General features: G+C 38.8%; 1 protein-coding gene across 1 annotated transcript; it reads left to right on the top strand.

Annotated features, from left to right (window-relative positions):
- The first annotated feature begins 11,115 nt into the window (after window positions 1-11,115).
- Window positions 11,116-27,594, top strand: LOC149276104 (glycerophosphodiester phosphodiesterase 3-like). Its single transcript, XM_089503913.1, has 13 exons — window positions 11,116-11,121; window positions 15,122-15,225; window positions 15,330-15,423; window positions 15,829-15,888; window positions 16,019-16,117; window positions 22,843-22,936; window positions 23,543-23,688; window positions 23,772-23,854; window positions 23,947-24,097; window positions 24,215-24,436; window positions 24,552-24,697; window positions 27,222-27,369; window positions 27,493-27,594. The coding sequence occupies exons 1-13, from the start codon at window positions 11,116-11,118 to the stop codon at window positions 27,592-27,594; spliced, it is 1,455 nt and encodes a 484-aa protein (XP_089360039.1).
- The last annotated feature ends 288 nt before the right edge of the window (window positions 27,595-27,882 follow it).

The raw sequence follows: 27,882 nt of genomic DNA, 5'->3' as shown, positions 1-27,882 counted from the left end.
GGACTACTCAAGCAGCTTGTCTGTGCCATATATTCAGAGCATGGTCTTGTTACCAGTGGGGTACCTCAGGAATCTGTACCTGGACCCATTTTCTTAAAAAATATTATTAGTGATATTGCAGAAGGTCTTGATGGTAAGGGAAGACTTTTTGCTGACGACACAAAATTTGCAACAGGGTTGATGTTCCTGGAGGGAGAAGCCAAATGGCAAATGTTTTAGGTAAACTGGAAAAATAGTCAGAGCTGTGGCAACTGGCATTTAATGTGGATAAATACAAAGTAATGCATCTAGGGCATAAAAACCCAAGGGCAGAGTATGGATTATGTAATACTGTCCTAACCTCAATGTGTGAGAAAAGGGATTTAGGGGTAATTATTTCTGAGCATTTAAAGGTAGGTAGACAATGCAGTAGAGCAACAGGTAATGCTAGCAGAATGCTTGGTTGTATAGCGAGAGGTATTAGCAGTAGAAAGAGGGAAGTGCTCATGCCGTTGTACAGATCGCTGGTGAGACCTCACTTGGAGTATTGTGTACAGTACTGGAGATCAGTACTCCAGAAGGATATAGAAATGTTGGAGAAAGTTCAGAGAAGAGCTATTAAAATGGTTCATGGATTGCAGGATAAAATTTACCAGGAAAAGTTAAAGGATCTTAACATATATAGCCTGGAAGAAAGACATGACAGGGGGAATTTGATAGAAATATTTAAAGAGGACATGGTTTTAAGCTAGATGGGCAAAGGTTTAAAAGTATCATCATGAAATATTACTTTACTGAAAGGGTAGTGGATGCATGGAATAGCCTTCCAACAGAAGTGGTAGCTGTTAATACAGGGAAGGCATTTAAGCAAGCATGGGATATTGAATAAGGCCAGGGACTTTGTCAAAAATTAACTGCCTTTATTTATTTAACCTCACCTCTGAAGAAACTGTGTAGTTGGCAAAATGCGTCGGACTGTAAGTTTGTCAAATAGCTGCAGAATTCATTAAGACACAAAAATATTACTGAAAATTATTGCTATGCCATCCTATGAATGTTTTAGTTTATTTTAAATTTTTTGATGCATGGAGATTGGTTATACTTTGCATTTTAGAAGTTTTTTAATACTACATCAAATGATATATATTTATTACTTATAGTTATAACAAGACAATAAGGCTTGGGTGCTGTAGGCTCTAGGTTTTTTTTTTCTCTCTATAACATTTAATATTGTCTTTGACACAGTTGAGAAACAACACTACAATATCATTTATGACAAAAGGAACATCCCAAGTATGGCTATTTGAAGTGATAAAAAGCTTCACACTACGGGGTTCCCATCCCTGCCAAGCCCAAGCACTGCATGACTAACCGCCTATAGATCCTTGGCTAACAGAGCAGGCCATATCACCATAACCTCCTCTTGAAGAGTCTGCTGCTTGTAGATTCTGATTTGAACAAATAAATCTCTTACGCAATAGTATAAAAAAACATATACTTTAGCTGAAAATAATCCATGTCTCAGCTTGTAGGTTTACTTTTCCTCCAGTTGGAGAAAGAAGGTGGTGTCTGGGTGCCGGCCATGCAAAGACAGTCGAACATGCCTTGAAGAAGACAAGAAAATCTGACACATCCTACCAACAGATCAGCCTAATCATATACTGACCTCGGAGGGGAACTAATTTGTTTAATCGCCATCCACTCTGTATAACGGAAGCTCTTTTGCATGTGTACTTATCTAGTAATAAAAGAAATGGTTTGCAAGTATTTTAAACCTTTGCACCATCCTGTTCTTTATTAGCTAATGCTATTGTCCATTAGGCCACCAAAAACTTTCATATTTTTGATTTCCTAAAGTGACGGAGGCATAGGGTCCAGCAAATTAGTAAGAATACATTTCATAGCTATTGAGATTACACAATTCACTAGCCTTACAAGTTTTCTGGGACATTCCTGGGGCGATTATTAGAACCCAGTATAAAGTCAGGGAAAAATATACCCAGGTCAAAATTCTAGGCTAAACATGTCTATTCAGGGAGCGCCAAAATATCAGAATTTTTGGGCACAACCATAAATTATGTAACAAGTCAGCTGCTGGTAAATTACGTTGCAAACATCTATCTGAGTTACAAATTCCTATATGCTTGGCATTTATTGGTGTAGTATAGCACTATGTAATCATTTGTAATGAAGCTTGTGAAAATTAGAAAGATATGTATTTGAGACTCCCGCCAAAATGACTACCAAAGTGTTTTAGCGTTATGTGAGGGGTATCTGTCAACCTTTAGTTTGGACCCATCAAACACCGGAACAATGTGACTATAGATCTTTCAAGTGGAAAGCCCAGTACCTGCCAATGGGCTAAAAAAATAGATCCAGCTAAATTCCTTGCTCCAACTACATAACTTTTTGCCTGAAGACAAAGCCAGACAGCTGCCATACACAACTGACTCACAATGTTATGCCATTTCAGATTTGCCTCATTAAACCATTAAATTATTGTTTGCATCAGCTTTTTTGTTTAAAGCCTTTCACTTACCACCCTTCCAGATGAACCTTATCATCTCTCTATTAAATGAATGGATAATGTGGTTTGAGCATTTGGAATTTATATAATATTTGTGGAAAATTATGGTGAAACGCCACACATGTAATTCAAAATTGTGTATTGTGATCCCCTATATATCAGAATTATTGTGTATGTGCTTAATAAAAGCTGCCAGAATTAATTGAGTATATATAGTGTCTATATAGATTGAAACATTGGGAATTAAAGTTATTGGTAGAGATAAAAGTTTGTGGAGAAGTGTATATTAACTGGATACACTTTATAAAGATCATCACGCTCCAGGCTAGAAAATTATCTAAATTTACTAACGTCAGTGGAGTTGTGGGGAAATCTACCACTTTCACTAATGTGGCTAAGTACGAATATTGTGGTGACCTGGTACAAAGCCTGATTGTAACGGGGAGATTATTGAGGGAAAAATACAACAACATACAACAATCTTTTCCAACAATTAGCTAAGATTTTATTTAATATTTTACAATCAGTGTTAAGAAGGGGAAATGGCCTGGGATAAGGGGTCTCTATTTTCTTAGGGATTGGTATTATCAGGGTACAATCTGATGGCAACTCTTTTTAGTATTTTTTGAGTCTAAAAGTGGTTTTGTTATATGCGCTTTCAAATTCTTATAAAACACAGAGGGAAGGGCATCAGGAACGGACGCCTTACTCAATTTCAAACTACCCAAATCAGAAGTTATTTTCCGCTCCGTTATTGTTGAATTCAGCACTTCCTCTTGGTCCGCTGTTAAAGTAGGGAGTTGGGCCCGTGCTATGAAAGACTCCTGCTCGGTGGAATCTGTGGTGCCTCGCAAATACAGAAAGCTATAACTCAGTGAGAGTAATTTCAAATTCAGCTCTGCTTTCTTTTTGGCCACATAGGACATAACGTGGCCTCGAAGAACTATTTGCCAAAACAAAAATGGGTCAGTGCGGTGTTGATTATAAACCCATTAAGTACCGGGGGGTTTTTGGTACCTCACATCTCAGAGCTAAATTATCATATGTGGTTTTAATTATGATTCCCCTTTTCCGTGTTTGATGTACCCACACAAATTATACCTCTTTTTTTTCCAGAACAAATAGGGCTTTCATTTTTTATTTTCTAATTTTCTTAGAATTTCTTCTACACTTTAGGTGCCCCAGTTGAACAATTACTGAATTTATGTTCAACAATATCCCCTGATTACAGACATACCACATACATATTAGTTTTATGTTCTAGAAGGCCACATCCATCCCTTATACAGGTGAACGGGGGCAAGGGGTTATACTTTTTACATGGGATGTAAGTTTTTTTTTTTATTATATATATATATTTTTTTTTTAATTGAATGGGTTAACCTCATAGGACATCCAAGCGAACCCGCCCTGAAATCTAATAAGGCATACAAGTACTGTGACATGCGCCAATTAAATGACGAGGGAGTCTTAACTTGGAACGAAAGTGATATTGGCACATGATCTGAAATTATAAGGTCTTTGATGTCAGTGCAAAACATTTGGTGCATTAATCTGAGAGAGATAAAAAAAATAATCAATTCTAGTAAAAGAATCATGTGGCGCTGAATAAAATGGGTATGATTTTTCTGTCAGGTTAGGGACTCTCCAGCAGTAAAATTTAACGTGGATTGCAGTTTTGTGACAGGATTTTTTTTCACTCACTCCCATATAGGTTTACTATAGTCCAGGGGTGTCCAAGTTTTTTCTGCAGTGGGCCACTTCATCAGAATTGTATACCTGCGCGGGCCGCACTCATTTTTCACTGTGAGAAAATACGGCCTTTAATAAAATATGCATAAACATAAGACACAAAACCTTTACTTTTCCTCTCACTGATTTCTGGGCCTAGAAAGTTTTGTGACTACAAATTCAGAATTCTGGATAAGTTAAAATGAAATAGTTCTATTTATCCTAGGGATGCACCAAAATGAAAATTCTGGACCAAAACCAAAAATTCAGGGTTCACTTAGCCGAAACCGAAAATGACCCCCCCACATACTTTTAATAAAAGTAAGTCACACACCAAAATTGTACAAAAAAATGATATATTATGATTATTAATAGCAATCTCAGGCATACCCAGATTCCAGTATGTACTGGTTGGCTGGGCATTGTACCAGTGATTTTTGTCCAATTTTAGTGTGTAACCACACTTTTATTAAAAGTAACACACCACAATTGGACCAAAAAAATCAAGAATATGACTTGGCATGATAGGAGTGTGATTGCTAACAGCAAACACACTCTTTTCATACCCAAGCAACCAGTAAATGCTGGAACCTAGGCATAATGGGACTGTGATTGCTGTTAGCAGATTGCTGTTAGCAATCACACTCCTATCATGCCAAGTCAGCTAGTACATGCTGGTACAGGGTGGCTGTAAGTGCAGACCCCATACTGCTGGCAGCATCAATACACAAGGGGGGCAGCTAGCCAGGTTTCAGCATGTACTGGCTGACTTGGCATGATAGGAGTGTGATTGCTAACAGCAAACACACTCTTTTTATACCCAGGCAACCAGTAAATGCTGGAACCTGATGATGGGACTGTGATTGCTGTTAGCAATCACACTCCTATCATCCCAAGTCAGCCAGTACATGCTGGTACAGGGTGGCTGTAAGTGCAGACCCCATACTGCTGGCAGCATCAATACACAAGGGGGGCAGCTAGCCAGGTTTCAGCATGTACTGGCTGACTTAGCATGATAGGAGTGTGATTGCTAACAGCAATCACAGTCCCATCATGCCTAGGTTCCAGCACTTACACATCCATGCTATCACACACACACTCATTCATTCATATACTCATTCATTCACACATTCATTCCCTCACAGGCACTCATTCAAACAACCTCCCCCACCCCCTTACCTACTACAGCTCTCGATGCCCCACAGAGGAAGCAGGACTGAGAATAGACCCTCCCACAAGTAAGCGGCAGGGCTTGTGATTATGTGATCCTGGCTGCCGATCTCACGCGGGCCGCACCTCGAGGTCACGCGGGCCGCATGTTGGACGCCCTTGCTATAGTCCAAAGAAGGATCAGCACACTCATTGTAGTCCCCTCCCAGAATGATGTCGGTAATATCATATATTAGGAGCCTACCACTAAGTTCCTTGAAAAGGACTTATGCATGTGGAGCAATTCAGGATCAGAAATCTAATTTACGTATCAGATTTTACTTGATGTATTTACATTTTGGCTGAATAAAACTGCAGATCCTCCGCTTTTTGTTGTGTATGATGAGAAAAAGCAGTACTAAACTCAAGTAGGTTATGACCTGTTGTGCTCCGATTCAGTCAGGTGGGTCTCGTTTGAAAAAAACACTATACTAGCCTGTAGATGAGATACGTTTGCTCTCCACTTAGATGGAGTATGTGTTGTTTGGAAGGCTTTCAAGAAAAAAAGCCTCTGCTCTCATCCAAAAACAAACTGAACCTTCTTCAGTTTGCCAGACACTACTGGAACTTTAAATAGGATTGGGTTCTATGGTCACACAGATAGGTAGCCATATGGAAAAGTACCTCATGTCCACGGTTAAATATGGTGGTGGCTCTGGACATTTTCTTAGGATACATGGCAACAGATATTAAATAAACACCTGCCTTTCTCTGCCAGAAAGCTTAAAATATGCCGTGGTTGGATCTTCCAGCAAGACAATGATCATACCTGGGAACTCTCTGTGTTTCGCCCGCAGACTCCAGGAGAAGCGCTGCTTCTGCGGTTCTCCGGGTTGACACCCGAATCCTCTGGGTCGCAAAAAATCAAGGTCCTACCATGGCCATCCCAGTTCCTTTACTTGAACCCCATAGAAAACATGTGGGTGACTTTAAGAGGAGAGTCCACTAGTGTTTACCTCGAAATTTGAAGGATCTGGAGAGATTCTGTTTGGAGGAATGGCCTCAGATCCCTTGCCACGTATTCTCCAACTTCATCAGGCATCATAGGAGAAGACTCAGAGCTGTTATCTCAGCAAAGGGAGGTAGCACAAAGTATTGACTAAAAAGGTGCCACACATATACTTCAGAATTTGTTGGTTTTTTTTTGATAAATCTATGTTGTGTTTGCAATTGTTTGAGCTCCATGAAAGCAGAGTGTTTTGTGTATTCACAAGCGATCACATGCATGGAACTGAGGGGGATTGGCTGCCACAATCGCTGGGGTCACCCAGCGGTCAGTAGCAACCATCCCCTTGCGATCCCAGCGTTCAGAGCGACGCTGGATCGTGTATCATCAATGACGTACCTGGTCCGTCCCGGTCTGCTGATGACATGTGACCAGGAAGTACCAGATACGTCCCGGTCTTCAAGAGGTTAAACAATAAACCTCTGTTTTCACAGCATTATTTACTCATATTTATCAAATGTGCCAATATTAGTGGAGGGCACTATATATCATGCTTCCCAACTGTCCCTCTTTGTGTGGGACAATTGCTGATTTTGTCACTCTATCCCGCTGTCCCACTGAGCTCTACCTATGTCCTGCTTTTTGGGACAGAGGTAAAGCTCTTCAGGACAGCGGGATTCTGGACCACAAACCTGTGGTCCCAATTGAAGGTATGCATGTAGACAAGTTACAGTGTGCACAGAAAGAAAACAAATACGGGAGACACCTCCCATGTCATCACAGTAAAAACAATAGTCCATCAAGACATAGCATTACAGAGAAGACCATCAGACAATGTATAACATAAGATGCCGCAAGTGTACTGACAGATTATGATCATGTCGGAATGTACCGTATGGTAAAATCATAACAGAGATAACTAATATAACAAAAACAAAATAACAAGAACAGAGTACTCCAGGAAGGCAGTATTAGCATTTCATCCTGAGATTAAATCAGGGAATTCAGGTGAGTGAACCCTCCCATGGAACGTCAGAAATGGTAGAGAGATCCTTTATGGTTGATCAGTCCCACCCCGATCATGTGGAGGACATACGTCTACAAATTTTGGAGAAGCCACAAACATAGTCCAAGGTAGCCATTTAATATTATTCTTACATTCTTTGCCCTGGGTGGAAGCCACCATGTCTTCCATTTGCACTATAAAATTCACCCTAGTCACCCAAGCACCAATGGGGGGGGCGCCTGTTTCCAAAACCTGGGAATAATTGATTTTGCCGCCTGCACTAAGTGGATTGTCAATGATCTTTTGTAAGTGCCAAACGGGGATTGGGTGTCGGCAATCTCCCTAATAACCCTGACCACCACTTGCCAAAACGAGTGGATGTCAGCACACTCCCACCATAAATGGAGAAAAGAGTCGTCACCCAGTCCACATCTCCAACAAAGAGGGGAAATCTGCAGGAGATAAATGTGTAGTTCAGCAGGTACCTTGTACCAGCAGGAGAGGACTTTAAAAGAGCATTCTTGTATTTTAGCGGAGATCGAGCCTTTATGAACTAAGCCTATCATCTTATCCTACTCAGAGTCTGTGAAGGCTGACTGGAGGTCTCTGTCCCATAAACTGAGAAAGAACAGTTTCGTGTTCACTTGAGTCTCCATCGATAAGGCGTAAAGTCTAGAGAGGAGGTGAGCTGGTTCAGAACCTGCGACGCATAATTGTTCAAAATTGGTCAGGGCTCTACTAAGTTGTGGATTCAGCAACATAGTAGTCAGGTAATGTTTTAGCTGATGGTATAAAAAGGTCATTCGAAAGGACCGGAAGTCCTGTTTGATTAAGTCCCCAAGGGGTCTGAAAGCTTCATCCAGGAGGACTTGGCATATTTGAAGACTTTTCAAATGTTTGGGCTCTAATAATTTCAAAAGTCAATGTCTGCTTGTCAGCTGGCCTCCGTAAGATTTTTAATGACGCGGAGATGGTGGGGTGTGTGCCAATTATACATTTTCCATGAAGGTACGGTAGCCAGGGGGCAGCCGAAATATGACCCCCGAAAAAAGAGTCCTCAAGAGAGAGCCATAGCTTTTGTGCCCCTATTGACCACTCAACCACTCTACGTAGATGAGAGGCCATCCAGTAACTCTCAAGATTGGGTAAGCCCATTCCTCCCTTAGCTTTGGGTCTAGTGAGGTGTTGGTAGGAAAGTCTCGGGATGCAGTCACCCCGCACGTATTTCAGGAAGACCCTGGGGCAGGAGTGAAAGTAAGACCGTGGTAGAAAAGTAGGCAGGGACTGGAAAAGGTATAGGAATCTAGGAAGGATATTCATCTTCAGGACCCCAATGCGGTCAAACCACGAGATGTGTGGTACCGCCCATGTACGCAAGTCAGCAGTCACTGATGTTACTGATGCGTCATTACTAAAATTATTTTAAGGAATACTTGTTTCACATTTTATCTATCTATCTATTTCACAGTTAGCTGGCTGATGTTTTATTTATCTATTGATAAAACTTAATTTTGCATTTGCGCCAAAATAAATGATGCCAGTTACTTATTATATGTGAAGAATGCCATGGTCTAATGAAAGAATTGTGTTAAAATAACACCGAAACAGGCTGGTTAATCTGTGTCTCTTTGCCAATCGGGTCACTTTGTACTTTCATAAGAAATCTGACCCCAGAATCTGAGGTTGCTATGGTGATGTTCATACGCTTCACAAGCTTGCCTTTTCATTCATTTTTTAAGCAACGAGTCCTTCTGAATGCTACAAAAGCCTGTGACTACAGCTCAAAGGGACCTCAGTGTCCTTCCGGCTCCACCGTCTGAATGATGCACAATGGTAGCTGTGTGAGACCAAACCTCCCGGCACGGTGCACATGTATGCAACCTGGATAGATTAGAAACAAAACATGTAAATAAATAATGCAGTGCCACATGTAGAACACAATTCTACACAAATCAAGTGAAGCAACAATATTATTAGGTAATATTTGATTAGGTTCTTTTCAATACATTTTTAAGCAATGCCAAATAGTTGTCTTTTAACATGTGAACATGTTGCTCAAGCTATACGAGAAAGATGTTATTATATACTATATATGGTTGATGAAGTGGAAACTGACATATATTGTGTTTAAGCCCCAAGTAACCATATTCCTGTATGTACAACAGGACAGCATCTTGAGAATAACAATAATCTCCCCTGCATGGATGCCACAAGTCACAGAATCACATACTGCATCCTTGTACATACAGTATAATCCAATCGATGTTGCTTCGGATAAAGTACCCAATTGCTGGGTATTTCCGCCGGTAGCATATCATCTCGATATAATAAATGAATAAACCTGTTTAATTATGATGTACATAGCCTGGAATGTACTTGTAAAATGTATACATAAAAGTTGCGCTAATAGTATGTGTATCTATCATTGAATCATTTAGTGGTTTTCTGATTTCAATTCGTTTTTTTAGTGGTCCCAGTCTAGAATCCATGATCATTATTTGGGGATTAGTCAGGGGGTTGAATTGCAAACCATTTATTAACCACTGTTAACATGAAATAGTTGGTTAAACACATCATAAATATGGGGGGATTCCGTCCACACATTTGCAAGGGCAACACCACAAAAATGTAAAGGGACAACAGTTATCATTTACATTAAAGTGCATTAATGGCTAAAGCGCCCCATTAATAATACATTGTCAGTGTATTGTGCAGAGGTTTAAAATGGGCATACTTCATGAAATGTTGAAGATATTACAACTTAATTTATAGGTGAAGAAAACTGCTGCTCTTCTTATTCTGCGTTCACAAGGCCAGGCTTGTTAATATTTATCATAACTACATTATTTTACATATGATAATATTGAAAGAGTTAAATCAACTGTTAGCCTAAAAATCAAACTTTTCATGTTTTCACGTGCTTCCACGTTCAGGATTGTAAGTGAAACTTATAAACAAAAATAATTTGCCATTTCAAACAGTTTATGGTGGTTTAATACCAAGCACATTTTTAAATGTTAAAAACTAAGCATAATCTTAGAAAGTGCCCAAGACACTTGTAAAATTCACAAGTAATGAAGATCAGATCTAATCTACTTTGAAATGTGCACTGATTCACCAGATTGTACAGTTTAAAGGGACTTGCCCTACTTACACAGTATGAGAAAGGCAAGCCTGAAGCTAAGAACCAAATCATATTTTATATCTTATTCATTTGTGTTTGCTGTTCAAATAAACAATTATGTATGTCAAAGTTTTACAAGTAAATAAAAAATAAAAGCTCCAGGTTTTTACTCTTCCCAACATTCCCCTTTCCTTGTTTTCCTTGGTAATACTAACAATAGACCACTAGGCGGCGCTGGATTGGTTTTATTTCCCCCCCCCCCCCAGGTCAACACAAGGATGAAAGAAGCACATTGTGAATAGGAGGGAAACTGTGGAGGTGGCAGAGAAGTGCGGGTGTTATAATGATGGGAACGTATAGGTAGAGGAGAGAAATACTTAAGTCAACTACTTTACGTAGAAGGACCTGGACTTTGCAAAGTTACCAGGGCCGGAGGATCCATCACAGGTAGGGTCCTGGACACAAAACTGAGAATTGCTTTACTTTACGCCACCCTGGTTTAAGGAGCACAGCGTGGTGGATTAGCTTTTCGTTTTCACTTATTGCGGTGATCGGAGTGTTGTGAATGATGATGCCATAAGTGATGTCGCGATATGCGAGTAACGATGCAGTTAAGTAGTGTAGAAATGCGGCGCGACTTGGTGATGATTGTGCTGTCTCTGGACTGTTTTCCAATAGACCTGCTGGGATGTGCTGAGTGAGTTAGGAGGATATTAATTATTTTCATTTCAGTAGCTCGGTATGGGTTTTTGGTTACGTTTTGAGGGAGATCTTGAGGATTTCGGATTGTTCTTATTTTACAGATTACAAATATCGGTGTTTTCAGAATTATTTTGGTAGATTGCTCTTAATTAGTAGTTACATCGATTTGTAATTTGCCAAATTAACCCATATCATCTTTTTAATTCCAATTCCTCTTTTTAGATGCTCCAAGCTTTATCATGCTACACATAGATAGTTGGTGCTCCCATTACTTACCTTGTGCCAGGAGTTACTGAGCTGCAACTCTTAGACTTATAAGTAAAATCTGGGGGAAAATGGTAAATGTGGAGTAATTGAAATTGGAAAATGTGGAGTAATTATAAGGTTGCTAATAGTAGCACTGGATGATGTTCAGCACAATAACAATACTAGATACTCTAGGAGTAAAGGAGGTGTAGCAATTACAGCTAATAATTAGTATAATTTCTTTTATTTATATAACATTTACATGCTTCTTACAATATATAAATATTCAAAATGATACATCAGGTAAAGAATGCTCTGCTCGCAAATTTACAATTTAGAATGAATTAGAAATGCTGTAAGGTAACTCTCATCCGAAAATGGGTACATTATAAATATATATATATATATATATATATATATATATATATATATATATATAATTAAAAAAAAAATCTGAAATTTGGGAATAGATATTACTTTTGCAGGTCCTATTTTTGTTTAAATTTAAATATATTAGTGATTCCCATAAATTTTTCTAGAGCTAGTCCATAACATAATGACAGTGTTATGTATCATACGTGTACAGAGATGTGCAATACCAGTCACAACAAGTGAAACTATAATTGTTAGGTTCAGGTAAGCAGTACAAAGTATGGGAGTCCTCTGAAATAGCCCAAGGGCTTTTTCAATGTTTAAATATTTTTTTAAACAATTTGCAGGTGTTTGAAATGTTTTCGAAACTTACAAATGCTTGGGGCAGATTTTAAAAGAGCCCAAAAATGTCAGTTGTACATAAGCAAGTTTAAGTAAGTAGCTGTTGATTGACATTGCCAGGATGATAGATGAGGACTGAGTATGCTGGCCACCTTGATGATAAGAAAGCCTGTCTGCTAGGTGTAGGACAATTCTTACAACTTATAGTTGTCCTTTTATTACTGAGTTTTGGGAGGTTTGCAATACATTGGCCATTGCACTGCCAGATGCAAATATATTGTTGGGGAGCGAAAAGGGATGTAGGATTAGAGACTTTAAATTATTTTTTTCTCAAACTAAACAATCTAAATCCTAAACACTTTTGCTCAAGCTGGGATTTCCATGAATTGTGGCCTGTTTGCGGAATTTAAGGACTGGCTTTGTGTGCCCGTGCTCTAATAGTAGCAAAGCAATCAGGATTTTATTGATAAATGATGATGTCGCACTATATTGCAACAATGCTTTACTTTTTTTTATACCAAATAGTATAAAAATATCATTTTGATTGGTATCTAACTAATAGAAAAGTGATTAAAATGATCATTTGAATGATGCAAACATACAATTTGCTGTTCTCTATCAAGCATTCCAAGGTCCAAGTGAAATAAGATAGATACCACAAATGCCACCTTCGCTTGCAGTTTCCTTTTTTGAAAGATGTAGACATTTGACCTAAGGCTTCCAAACTACTTAAAATGGGTGGATCATGTATAAAAGGCTTCCACACACACCTTTAATACTTTTAACAGCTCTCTTTGATGACTCACATCTCCCAAAACCTTATCTTGAATACTATATAAATAACCTTATAAACCTCAAACATCACAAAAATCTACAAGCGTGTTCGTTTTAGTATGTCGTGGGAATTATTTTGAATTCCATATTGTTGCTTGGTCTACTGGACTTAATTATTTCATATTAATATTACCTTATATAAGCTGCCAGCTTTATGAATCCACATACAGGAACGTTAACATGCTTAGAACATTTTCAAAGTTCACGTCCCACTCGTGACTGATAAAGCCACCACCATGGGTCTGATCTCCTGCATTCAAAGGAAAAATACTTTGTGTGTACAATGTTTACATTACAAATGAGTAATACTTAGCCCCCCCAGCCTCAGACCCACCAACACCAATTTCTCATTACTGTTATCTACCTTCTTTGATCAAGGTCTAAAATTAGGGACTAATGATCTGTAAGAGAAACACATGTGGATGAGTCCCCCCCCACACCCCCACAATGTCAGAATATGCAAACCCAACAGGGGCTTCTCAGGGTGTGATTGACATGTAGTCTTTCTCGTCCCTCCCAATCTGGTCTGACTTGTTCTGTAAAATATATGAAAGCGGAAATTTGTTGCACGTCATGCCAAAGAGGTATAGGTAAAAGAGATTACTTATAATTCTCCAGTGACTGCTTGAACTGATGTTGATTACACCTTATATGTATATTTGTAAATGTGTATTTAATCTTTTTAACGTACGTGCCTTCTAGATAATTTCCTCGACGTTGCTTTTCATTGTGCTCCACAATGTCATGGGCCGGTTTTGGGAAATGCTGCTGTCGTAGCATTTGGTGGTTTCATAGCTGTGAGTGCAGTAGACACAAGAACGAAAAACGAAGAAGTACGGTGAGTTAGTATTACAGTTTATATATCTATATCTATCATGGTCTGGTTTATTTAAAATGAATGATTTTCCACTGAGCCTCTGTCCGGCTGAGACTATGATTGATGTCTTATGAGTGCATGTTTACCCATATATCTTAAAGTGTTTCTTCTTATTATTATTATTATTAGTGTCACTAGTTGTTTTAAAAAATATATAATTTATGTTGGCTGTAAATGCCTGTTTACTCTTTTTTTATTATGAGAGCCTTTAATCAATGTTGGTTGATCATACAAATTTTGGTTACAATAGGAACGGCTGCTAATAATAATAATATGTGTACATGCCTTTTATTGGTAATTTTGTGGGTTTTATTTGAGTGTTTGCTTTCTGGATTGCAAATGTCTGCTATTAAAGGCACACATTTTTATTTAAGATTCCTGTAAAGAGTTCCATTTCTGATTTTTTTTATTTTATTTTTGCTTCTTTTATGCATGTCTGCCTAGGTTTACTTTATCACATGCTTTGCTTGCCAGTTAAGAGTAACAAGAAAGATATAAATCCACTGGCCCACAACCGTATTAATTCAACAATAGTTTTATACTTGAAGTTAAAGGTTCAAGTGCATACCTAGCGAATACACAATCAAAAAACACAAAGCATCTAAGGCATAAACATTGGGGTCTCCATCACAGTATATAGCCGTATATTTCTTAGCCCACCACTACGTCAAGGTACCCCAAGTTTGACGAGTCCTATCTATTTTTTCATGGTTAGATTTCTTACTACGGAGCTTAATCAGTGTGACTGCATTGAATTTTAACCCAATGAGACTCATCCCTTCTGTTACCTGTTTGTCTTTCCGTTATACAAACATGTTCCAATCTATAAATTAGATAAATAGGATCTTAATACTTAAATGATATCTTCTCTGGACATAAATGATGGCTAATCCTCGCTGGAAACGTATTGAGTGCTTGTGTGGTCATTGTTGGAGCACCAAACGAAAATACGCTTACATGCCATAGAAATCCAGGGACAATTAAATCGTTATGGACATGGTCCTTTTTGTTGGGTATTACTAACTGCAATTAAACACCTTATACTGAATGTTTGTATTTAAGATAATGTGATTCCAAAATTCAATCAGCTTAAAGTAGCGTTCATCATGAGTTTTGTGCTTATGTAAAAAAACAACCCACAATTGATGTCTTCCACGGTTGGGTACTAGTATAATATGTTAATTGGTTAGAATGACTGATTTCTAAGACTCTTTCTTGTATTGCAGTGTGAGTGCATCTGGGTTCTCCTGATCCTCTGTATTTTCATTTTTACCTTGATTTGGATGTATATCACCCTGATCATAGAAAATGACATGCATAACTTTAATGAGTGAGTATTGCACGCTGCTTTTTTGTCATACCATTGTTTTTTTAAGTACTTCATCTTCCTAAGCCTTTTTAATGATGAAACCATCATAAATGTTGTTCCTGCAGGTATATATTCAAGTCGCAAGGCTTTTGGGTGGACTGGTTTGTTGTCCTGGTCACAGTAACGGCTGTCCTGCTCACATACTGCTCCATACTACTGGTAGGATTTTTGATTGGGGAATGGTAGTGTGCTGGAGGGGACTGTGTTGGTGATAGAACCTGACTGTTATGAATTTGGGTTTGGTGATATCACATGGACTATTGGTAGTGTTATTTGTTGTGTAAAATATTTCGCAAAAAAGTTTCTGATATTCCAATGTGACTTTTGTAAATGTGAACGGTGTTCTACAGATGCCAAAAATTACCTTTTTTATTGGACCAACAGTGTTTTGGAATGATAAGCTTTTGAGTGTCTTCCCTTTATCAAGTTAAAAGTATTTCTAAGTAAAACACACAGGTTAAATGTTTTATAATGTGTGACATCGCCATCTGCTGGCTATAAAGGAAACGGTGTAAATGGCGATCATTTATTTCCCATTTTTCTCTTCTGGCTGGAATGTTATAGATGACTTCAATGTGCCTTGTGGCCTGTGCCCAACCTCTCAAGTTGCACTGTCTGCATAAGGTAAGATAAGTATATATGACATTATTTATTTTCATGTTTCAATAAAATCTTTACTTTTGTTTCTTTACTTTTTCTTGTCAAGTTTCTTTCCCGAAGCTGAACTGACCTGATGTCTTTGCCCTTTGAACAGGTTCTCGTATGTCTCTGTGCTGCACTCGTCATTTTGCTAATAGTTTTTTTGGATCTAAAGTGGAAAGAAGAGTGGGATGCTGTTTCCATCTCATTGCAGGTAAATCAAATTTCATTTTTTAGTATAACTAACCCTTCACATGCCAAACTGCTGATCCTCTACCGTAATTTCCTGTATTGTTATTATTTCATGGTGTGCTTCACAGAATAAGGAATGTGGTACTTCAGTCTACATGTGGTATGTACACATAGGTCTTAACATTGTCTGACAACCCAGACTTCCTGTATGGTCAGGGAGGCCAAGTGCTAAATTTCCATTGTGGGGCTTTGCCTGTCTGCATCAGTGGGGTCATGTCCATGGGGGGCTGCTTCCTCTATCCGGTGTGGTTCAGGGACACTGGCCTTCTGGGCTAGAGAGAATTAGAAATATACAACTTAACCTACCAGTGAGAGGTTATTTGAGTTGGGACAGGTTTGCATCCAAATAGACCCATTTTTGTTCTGTATAGAGTCTTATTGGAAGAATATTTGCCCCCTCCATACGTAGGTAAATCACAGAAGTTATTACTGGCAAATCTATTGAATGAACTATTGGCGAATATATGATACGTGATATGTGATTAGTGGTGCTTTTTATATTTTATTTTCATGCCGAAAAAAAAATCCCTTTGGTGTATAAACCCTTAGAATTACCATATTGGCCCAATTATAGGCCGCACCGAAAGGAGGATACAGGTCCCTGCAGGGCTGCAGGGGATCTGGATCCTAACCTTGTTGCTTACCCGCAGCAGGGCTTAATGTAGAAAAAAACCACAAAACACCTGCGATACGAACTGCGCAACCCTTCGCTAAACTCTGATTATGGGCCACACCCCCGCTTTAAAGACTTAAGTTAGGCGGGAAAAGTGCGGCTTATAATCGGGCCAATACAGTATAGTATCCCAGTGAGTCAATGTGAGGTTCTGTGTAGTATTGATAGTTCTGTGTAGTATTGATGCCAGGCGGTAGAATTGAGGAAGTAAAGAATTTATAAAGAAAACTCAGAGTTATTGATAAATAATCGGATTTACTATAAAAGATAATATCTGTCCCTACAAAAACAATGCCGTTTCTAAACATCCCAGCACGTCTGTTCGAGACAATGTTGTTTCTTCCTGGATTCTCCTTAGCTCCTCTTTTACGTGTATACGTTCTAACGTCAACGCAATTTTCGCCAAAGCTTCTTCACTAGACTTCTCATTGGACGAAGATATGTACAGTATTTTGTGGCAGGCTCGTTCCTTTGCCTCCCAAATTCAGAAAAATGCCTATAAAGTCTTGAAACAGGGGCTCAACTCAATTAGCGAGACTGATGCTGGATTGTGACCCTTCTAGCTGGGAGTGCGAAGAAAGTGAGGTTTCCTTCATCCATATTTGGTAGGAGTGTATATAACTATAAGCATAGTAGTTTAAAGGCCTCCACCTTTTACTCGGGTGCTCCTGAGTACAGATGCTCCTCCATTGCCCTCCTCGAGCCATAGCCACATACAAGTGTTTGCCAACCAAACAACTTGCCGAATGCAGCTAATTGTATGAACCATTTATACTTGAAGAACCTGGTGGTTTCTTCCTATAGAGAGTGGATTATTAAAGTAGAGGAGGTTTGGGTAATGGAGGAACTGATGAGGCCTGCATTGAATCAGATGATATCTTACATGGCAACATAGCTTAGCTGGTCGGACTTCGTTTCATCTGCAGAAGTCAAATCACTCCTGAGAAAGACTGCCGACCCTGGGGCTTCATGCGACCTTTAGATGCAGTTCGGCTGGGTTTGGGCAATGTTTGCTCCCGTTCCTTGCTTTCAGCCGGACTTACCCGCTTTTTCCTTCCCCCTTTTTTTTTCAGAATATATTTATACCTGAGGTGATGGTGACCAGATTATCTATGTACAGTTGATATGTTAATTTGTTTGAGTAGCTAATATTAGACTTGGGCACCAGGGGGCTCTTCGTGCTCGTCTTCGGGGGGAAAAAAAATCTTCGTATTCCGCGAATATTCGCCTGTTCCTGTCTTCTCTTCAGGCGAATATTCGTGGACATTCTTCGTGTTCGGTTTTTCTTTGTTTTTCCGCTTAAGGGGTTAATACAGGGTTAACGCAGCACTGGCGCCAGGAGTTTAAATGTACGTATGAGCAACTCTATTGGTCGTCAGCAGGGGGCTCGTCTGCCATTGGTTGATGGCAGACGAGCCCCCTGCTGGCGACCAATAGGGTCGCTCGTAGAGACTGTTAAACTCCTGGTGCCGTAACTTACCCTGCAGATCCCACTGGCCTCCCTGTTGTATCAGTTAAATGTCCGTACGAGCGACCAATAAAGTCTCTCGTACGGATATTTAACTAATTGAACAGGGAGGGAGACCAGTGGCATCTGCAGGGTAAGTTGCAGCATTGGGGTTTTAAAAGTCTGTACGAGCTTCCGTGAACTGCCGCGATGCCGCGAAGACAAGGTAAGTTAGAAGGGTGGGAGAATGGTAGACGAAGACGATCACGAAGATCTTCGTGGTGTGTGGCTTCGTCTTCGCCTACGTTTTACCGCCGCTGTCTTCTCTTCTTCGGAACGAACACGAAAATGCACTCTTCGTGCTCGTTTTCATGTTCGCCCGAAGACGAATGCACAAGTCTAGCTAATATAAAAAAAAAAAAAACAGACACCATACTGTATATTCTTTTTGGTTTTAATTGTACCTCTATTTTATTGCCTTTTTTTTTTTATCTTGAATTATGAACATTGTATATCATCATTATGAAAACCATTAACTTATTAAATGGTTTACCAAAAATTAAAACTATACTAGCCACCGATTAGAAACTCTTGTTTGCGTATTATGGACTGTGTAAAATCCCTGCAGTGATTAGTGCATAGCGCAGGGGAGTCATATGATTGAAGGGTGATTAGAAGCACGGCACAGGGCTGCTGACCCTAGGAGACTGCTGTGTAATATGGACGGCTATAAGCATTTTATCGCGGTAACTTTAACATTGCATTGCATACGAGAATTACGAGATTGCATTGCAGTTACATTAAGGGCTGGTTATAATAGGTTAACAAATGGTGATTAGCGCTTACACTTATGGGGTTAGTATCATCGTGCTTAGAGAGCTAAATTTGCCTGTATTACACGCAAGCTGATTATATACAAGTGCCATCATTTGAATCAAATAGTTAATATATGAGTGTGCTAAATTGGAAGAGTTAATATATACATTGGCATCATACCGGGTTGTGTGAGAGGTGATGTGACCTGCTATAACCCTACTCTGCTATACATGCTTTTTACTACCCGTTACTTATTACTATGTTGGGCGTTTTCTGGTTTTACACGTTATTTATGAAATGTATTAAAGAAAGTTTGAGTTAAAGAAATTTCCAAAAAAACAAACAAAACACTTTTTAAATTAAACAAATTGGACTTTACTGTTTTGTGGACTACAAGTCATATTACCCTTAGCATAAGGACGAGGACGAGGAGTGACGAGGAGGCTGATTATTATTATCTTTTATTTATATAGCGCCAACAGTTTATGCAGTGCTTAATACAATGCATAAATTCAAGGGGTATGACAAGAACTGACAGACTAAGACAAACCGATACATTAGGTGGAGAGAGCACCAAGCTTACAATCCTGTTAGTTCCAAAAGTGGGTTACAGTTTTACAGATTTACTTTCATTTTTGTTTATTTAGCCCTTTAGCATGTACGTCTTAAACTAGGGATCTATGAAAAAAACATAACTTGTCCTGAAGAAAATAATATATATGTTAGCCTGGGTAAATAATTACTTCTGAGAAGCCCATTCAGTAGGATACAAAAGGTTCTAAATACAACAAAGTAACCGGGACAGCATTTTTTTGTTGTTTTTTTTTTAAATGTAAGTAGCCATTAAACTAGAAACAATTTCAAAGTGTGTGTATGTGCATGTGTCTCTCCTTTCCCTCTCCCATATTCACAATTGGATACAGATTTCAGATTTTAATATTAATTTGTTAATGGTTGCTTTAATTTATGAAGTGTTGTTTCTTTATATGACCTTTTGTTTCTTAGCTAGTCAGAGCCGGATGGTCACAATGAGCTCTTTCTTTGGGCTGATTTATTAATGGGCCTTTTTGCTGCCCTTGCCCCTGGACTGAATGCTGCCAGTCCTCCCCTGGTTTAATTTGGTACTCTTTCCACTTAATTACATTAACTGGGTAAAGCTCTGGTTTGATTTGGTTTATAGCTTGTTCTGTTTGTGATACTTTTGTTTCATTTTCCTGCTTTTTATTGGACTGATGTTTAGGCTTCTGGAATTATGCAACGGAACTTTCTGCGTCATTAAAGGGACAAGCTGGGTCATATTTAGTATTTCAGGCATCTGTGCTGCAAGCTAAGAGTGCTTTAGTAACCCCTGTTACTGTGATATCCCTGTGCAGCTGTTTCACTTGCCCTTAAATTGCCTGCTAACACCTGTGTTTCTAGGGCATCAGTCCTGGGTTAGGCCTAGGGCTGTGCCCCAGGTAAATACACCGCTGTAGCACAAGGGTGTGGTGTATTTCCTAAATATATCACAACTTATATTAAAATGACATGAACTCTCTTTCCTCCCTTACTTTCTTCCCTTTCTTTCCTCTCTTTCCTCCCCCGCTTTCTTCCTTTGTTTCCCTTTTGTTCTTACTCCAAATCTGTGAAACAAAATTAAATCTCTTTTGCCACGGCAGCAACAGCAAACTGCAACTTTTCACATCACATCATTTCTTGAATATTTAATTTTTGGTATATATCAAGCTGCAAACTGCAGAACCTGTTAAAAGTAACATTACCTCTTTAATGCTGCTCTCTATGAAATAAGTGAGTATGAAAAAGATAGAATTGTCCGTTTGTCTAGCAGTGCTGTGCAGGGGAGAAGGGGCTGTGTGTGCTTTATGCCCCCTTCAATGTCTTGAAGGGGGAGACCTCTTATTTCAGACATAGTGACAATCATAGAAATAAAGCCTCTGCAGTTTAAAAAACATACCATAACCAGTTACATCTATTATATGGAACATGTCCAAATATCTTATGTTTCATGCTAAAGAAACTCATTTTAACAAAACAAACACATCCAAACCTTCCTGTAGTTAGAAACATTTAAACCAACCCAAAATAATTACACATATTAAAAACATTTACAAGCTGTGGGTAGTTGTGATACATTTTGTTATGCTAAAGGCTATGAAATGTTCTACTTTTTATGTGTCTCAAGAGAGGGGTAAATGTTTACTACTAGGGAACTAGGTTACTAGAGATAATAAAAAAAATACAGTGCTTTCTCCCCTCTCCAATCTTGTAAAGTTCGGTTCAAAAACAAAAGCTTTGAGATATTCTACAAATGTTCACGAAGCATAGCATGTTTAACTGTTTATTTATGGCTGTCATCGCTCAGTTATTAAATAGGAGCGACATCTTGTGGTGAGTGTACAGAGTTGCATGTTTCTTTTGGTGTATAACAAATACAATTTATGCTGAGTGTGGCAGAGTATTTGTCTGCTTCACCATTTTCTAATCATGGCTTCACTACAATTGTTTTTTGTTTTTTTTGGGTTTTTTTACATATATGAAAGTGAATTAACCAGATATACAAATTATTGAATGTATTCTTCACACCAATGTCTCGGGTCTCGACTCTCTCCTCTACAGTCTGTCCTAAATGCCGCTGTTAGGCTTATCTTCCTTGCATGTCTCTCCTCTTCTGCTTCCCCACACTGTGAAACCCTCCACTGGCTCCCAATTACCTTTAGAATTAAATTTAAAATCCTGGTACTGACATATAAGGCCATCCATAATACTGTTCCTCCATACATTTCTGCCCTCATAAGCAAGTACTCTCCTACTCGATCCCTACGTTCTTCCCATGGGCTAAGGCTCTCCTCCTCACTTACCTCTTCCTTTTCCCGTGTACAAGACTTCACTTGGGCTGCCCCATATCTCTGGAATCTACTCCCAAGGAACCTTCAGCATTCACCCTCCCTCCCGACATTCAAGAAACATCTCAAAACCCACTTCTTGAGAGAAGCCGCACCGTCTTAGCTGCTAGAACTTCCTTGTCATTGATACAACCACCACACTACCTCTCACCCTTTCTCTATGCCTTATGTTTGTCACCCCATTTCCCTCTAGATTGTAAGCTTGCGAGCCGGGCTCTCTCCACCAAATGTATCGGTTTGTCAATTCTTGTCTTGTCATACTCCTTGAATTTTTGTATTGTATTAAGTGTTGCATAAACTGTTGGCACTATATAAATAAAAGATAATAATAATAATAATAATAATAATAAGTGCTAAATGTTATGTTAACTCCAGTCTATTGCCAACTAGTAAAGAAACTGCAACTCTGGACTTAACTAAGTGGTGTTTATTATCAATACTTTGGATGGTTCCAGCAACTATATTTGCATGCAACCTCCAAAAGCATGATCAGTTAGTATCAAATCCAACCTAGTTTAAGGCTTTTAGGAATAATCTTGTAACAATAAAAACGGCGCACTCAAGTATTTGACCTTTGTGTTAGAATTCTTCTGCGGCTGCATTGCCCCGCAGTATAATTTTGGTGCTGTAAGGGAGGAGCGCTATTATATAATGACATTAGAACAAAGACTCTGATGTGCTACTCTTGAACTGGAAAATGATATTTAATATCACATTTTTACATAGGAAACGGTTTGCTTGTTCTTGCAAGTTATTCAACTAAGAAAAGTTCCATTGCTTATACCTATGGACACAGAAGATTCTCCTAGTTTGTCTCTTACCTACTGTATGTTATGTTTTCGTTTTAGTCAACCAGTCCCTTTTTACACATTGGAGCTGTGATTGGGATGTCTGCTTTTTCTTGGGTCCTTGCTGGCTATTTTTGGAGTGTAAACAATAAAGGTATATTGGTGGAGTATTTTGTATTACATTTATTAATAGAGCATTGCCAAAATCGGTAGTGCTATTACAGCTGAGGGATGGAAACATTCTTGTACAGTAGAAGAAGAGGATTATGCTCTTCCATGCATACAATCTATTAGCGTGCTGCGGTAACGGAACTGAATGAATGTAAATCACATTCCAAATTAAAGGGAATGTATTTGTTTGAGACAAAAATTACTATATTTTTTATGCCTCAATCACCTGTGCCCTGCAGAATGTTCCTCTGTAGGCTTCAATAATAATTATCCAACCCCTGTAGCATGCTTCCAAGATGATGGCTTAAATGTGGTACCACTGGGTCCAGTTCAGCTGCTTGGATTACACAGCGACAATTAAGTAAATTTTTTTAGCATTAAGCATTATTTATAGAGGCAAAACAGGGGGAGTACTCTGGAACATTGTTATTTTATAAGATATCGGTAGAATATTCTGTTGATTGCACTTAGACCCCTTTAGAAATATGTTTCTTAGACGCACAATTAGCACAGCCGTTTTTTTTTGTGGTTTCATATTCTAGTTTATTTTCATTTCATCCATCATGTCCCCTGCTTTTTCCTATTGCAGTGCTAAAGTATCTCCTACTGGCGGTATTTGTAATCCTCGTTGGTGCTTTGTATGTATCCCCTTTATTCATCTCATCCCCCTGTATCATAGAAGCATCAAAACTCCCTCCTAAACCAAAACTCAATGGCCATCGTGGGGCTCCAATGGTGAGTTAGAAGCTGAAATTACTTGATAAAAAGAAATATGTTGAAGTCTGAGCAGTACAAGGGTAACTTTTTTTTCCTTCTAGTTGGCTCCAGAAAATACAATGATGTCATTTGACAAAATGGTGGCATTTGGAACAAAAGTGTTTGAAACTGATGTCATGGTGAGGTAAGAGATGAGACTGCCCTGTCTTGTCGATAGTCTTGTCACACAAATATCTTAGTCCTTCACAGACTAGTTTTTATTTTCTGTTGCTTTAGTTGGGATGGAATTCCTTTCCTGATGCATGATAATACCCTACTGCGAACCACTGATGTTGCACAAGTGTTTCCAGATAGAGCAAAAGAAAACTGCAGCAATTTTGAATGGCCTGATCTCCAGAAGTTAAATGCTGGTAACTGGTTTTTGCAGGTAGCAACCCCTTTTCATGAGTCTTCATCTGTATGCATAACATGCCTTTGCCCAGGCCTGTGCTTGCTCTGTGTCTTTGTTCAATTATATTTCTCTACTTCTGTCAACATTTTCTAGAGGAACCCATTTAATACAATGGGGTCACCGACTGACCTGGATATTGAAGAGGTGCAGAGACAAAAAATACCTACTTTGAATGACCTGCTGAATGCAGCTGAGAAGGAGAACATCTCAGTCCTTTTTGATCTGCGTCCACCTCCTGCTGGGCATCCGCATAATGAGAGCTATGTCAATATCACTTTAAGGACCATCTTGAACTCAACAATTCGCCAAGAACTAGTTAGTGTAATCCGTTTATTACCGTTTGTTAAATATGGAGCCACATTCATGTCCAGCAGTCCCTGCTCTGCTTACAGAACCTCATTAGTACAATGTTCTTTTGGTTTTTTGTTAGATACTATGGCTTCCTGATGAGGAGCGAGAGAATGTTATAGCAGAGGCTCCTGGTTTCCGTCAGATATATGGAAGGAAGAGAACAAAAAATGAAACCTTTGATTTTGTGAATCTGTCATATAGAACCCTGAGTGTGGATGAAATTCGGTGAGAACTAATTTCCTTTTCTCCTTCTGCATCCATGAACATAATTTTTTCCCAGTCTGTATAGTACCATGTGCCCACTGCCGTAAATAAATGCTATAAGCTAATATAAAAGTGGTATTCAGAGCCATGATACGATTAATAACAATTATACTCTCTAGCTTTAACCCCTTGACTGCTAACGACGGCATGGTGCCGTCGCTAGCAGTCCCAGTCAGGTGCTAACGACGGCACCATGCCGTCGCTAGCACTACCCTACCTTGATGGGGGTCTGTGGACCTCCATCACCACCTACCCCGGCGATCTGCCCCTCACATTGAAGGGCATCACCGGGACCACCCGATCCGGCCGGTGACGTAGCGCGTAATGACGCGATGACGTCACCGCGCAACTTTATTGAAAACTGACAATTGTCAGTTAAAGAGGTATGGGGGCATGCTGCTTAGAACATATACCGTTGGAAGATAAGGCTTGTGAAAGAAAGAATAAAAAATATTAAGTTAAAAAATAATAATAATATGATTTGGGGGTCTCTAAAGGCAGATAAATAAAGATCAAAATTGCCTAGAGACCCCCAAATTAAATTACCTAAACATAAACTAGTTTAACTTTAAAAAAAAAAAAGTTTAAGTATTCTAGCTAAATGATCACTGTGGTAGCCAATGTTACCACGCCGATCATATAGCTATGAAAAGTCACATTCCCTTTTTAAAAATGGCCGATACTAAATTTTGACCCCATGATCCCTTTGATCATGGAGTTAATTTTAGCCAATGGTAGAGGGAGGCAACTTTTGAAATCTTGAGGAACTGCAAATATTAATAAAATTAGCCATTTAGCCTGTGCGGTACGGGAGTAACCATCTCATCGCTGGAGCGCCTTGCATTTTTACAGTAAAACTTATTTTTGCTGTAAAAGTGATTTTTTTTTTTTCTCCCTTTACCATAATTTCTTTGGGATTGTAAGGGGAAAGAATGGTGTGTGCTTCTGTGAGTGAATGGAGATATGAAAGCCGTGTGAATGGTCAGTAATTAGGGTTGAAGCCTTGACGTGGCATTACTGCAAGTTAAATTATGGCACAAAAAGTATACATTAGCAAAAACTACACACCTTGGCGCATCAAATGAGGGGCTGCATGTGTTTCTAGTACAAACCTGGAGTGCGCAAGACACAAATGAACATGTTGCTATGGTTAGAAAAAACATATTTTCTAGCCAAAGCGACATATTCCGTCATTATTTGTGCACTCAACTTTTGTCCTAGAAATACATGTAACCCCTCATTTGAAGCGCCAAGGGGTGTACTTGCTTGAAATGTGTACTTTATGTACCCTAATTTAACTTCCCAGATGTCTAAACCACTTTAACTTTAGATATGGCAGATTTGATAATCTTGTTAAAAAATTGTCTTAAAACATTTAGGGGTGATGCCTGCAATTAGATAGCTCTAGACAGCTGGGAAGTTAAATTATGGTACATAAAGTATACATTTTCAGAAACTACACCCCTTGGCGCATCAAATGAGGGGCTGCATGTATTCGTAGCACAAGACTGGAGTGCACAAGACATAAATGAACTTGTCGCTTTTAATTAAATGTTTTTGTTTTATTTTTATAAGTGTGATATTCACTTATTTGTTGTGCACGTCAGATTTGTGATACAAATACAAATAAGACCTCATTTGCTGCAGCTGGAGGTGTAGTTTCTAAAAATATATAGTTTTGTTGGCATATTTTAACATCCCAGGCAGCTAGAGCTGTTTAGTTGAGGGCAGCCATGCATTAAATGTAAAGATGTCTTTTGTGATAGTCTAATAAATGTAACTTTTAGCAATAAAATATTAGAAAAACAGTCTACTGTTCTCAATTTCTGTTTATTTTAGACCGGTTACCTACTACAAATATTTAGCAACACATCTTTTGATATTAGAGTTTAGAAAAATAAACTAGTTTTTATTGAGTCGGAAGTGAAAAATTACACTTTTCACATTTTTGGCTTTATTTTGCAAAACTAATGAGACATACACATATAAAAATGGTATATTTGGAATCTGCTGGGTGTGCAGAAAAAAACAATATATAGTTTGTATAGTTTATTCCCAAGAAATTTACTTCTAAACGCTCTTTAAACGTGAGATGCACCAAAATGCCGAAAACCAGCTTAGCACCAGGGTGGGAAATGGCTTAGCAGCCAAGGGGTTAAACATAATATTAAAAATGGTTCGATAAGAATGAGTATTGAAATGCGAAAGATCACATTTAGTAACTATGAGTAACAACACAGTATCAGTGCTGTAAACTGTCCTAACTATGTTGGAAAGGACAGACCCCTAGTGGCTCATTGTAATTTGAGCAAATTGTAGGAAGATAAACCTTGTTTTGTTTTTAAGGCATTCCATGTTTTGTTCCATTTCAAGCAAATATACCTCTTTTGCACATTCTCGTCAGATCTGTTTGTTTTCATTTCCATCTTCATGTACCCAATTCATTTTTTTTTTTCTCCACTCTTTTTTTTGGTTCTCATGTAAGGTCATACCGAAAAGATAATGTATCGGTCAATCTTTATGTGGTTAACAAACCCTGGCTGTTCTCCTATGTCTGGTGTGCTGGGGCTACATCTGTCACTACCAATTCATGTCACTTTCTCCGGGATTTGCAGCGTCCTCTCTGGGTTTTGGTGAGTAAAATAGATCAGCTTCTATGCACCCATCAACAACCACTTTTGTATTACTCTCTGCACTGGTACCTTGTCATTCCCTTTTGACATAGTGTCAAAATTCTTCTCTGTCTACTCTTTCAGGCCCCAGATGACTACTTCATAATATGGATTCTTGCAGACTGCATATCCTTCCTTCATGTGGTCTGGGCATTTATGGTGCAGAGGTCAGTGGTCAATAAGTAATCCTTATTTTGGAAAACATTAAGTCCAGGGTATACTAGAAGAACTAGGCATAGGAAGTCCTAAAGCATGATTCATTTGAAAACCATATTACAGTAAAGTTTTATCAGTAAATATAATCTCTAACTATTACTTGTGTTTCTGGGTGAGAGTGCCAGAAGAAGTTGTGATGTATATCCTGGGTAGACATCTTGTGTTAGGCTGTAATTGGGCCCATAGGATATTTTTTTTGCAATTCTGTTGGTTACCTTTGCATCTTTTGTTGCAGAAAATGTATGAGAAAGAAAGAAC

This window comes from Sceloporus occidentalis, unplaced genomic scaffold, assembly GCF_023333645.1.
Source record: "Sceloporus occidentalis isolate IW3139 unplaced genomic scaffold, rSceOcc1.0.p SCAF_247, whole genome shotgun sequence".
In the NCBI taxonomy this organism is placed as follows: Eukaryota; Metazoa; Chordata; class Lepidosauria; order Squamata; family Phrynosomatidae; genus Sceloporus; species Sceloporus occidentalis.
This window is presented reverse-complemented; position numbering and strand designations above follow the sequence as displayed.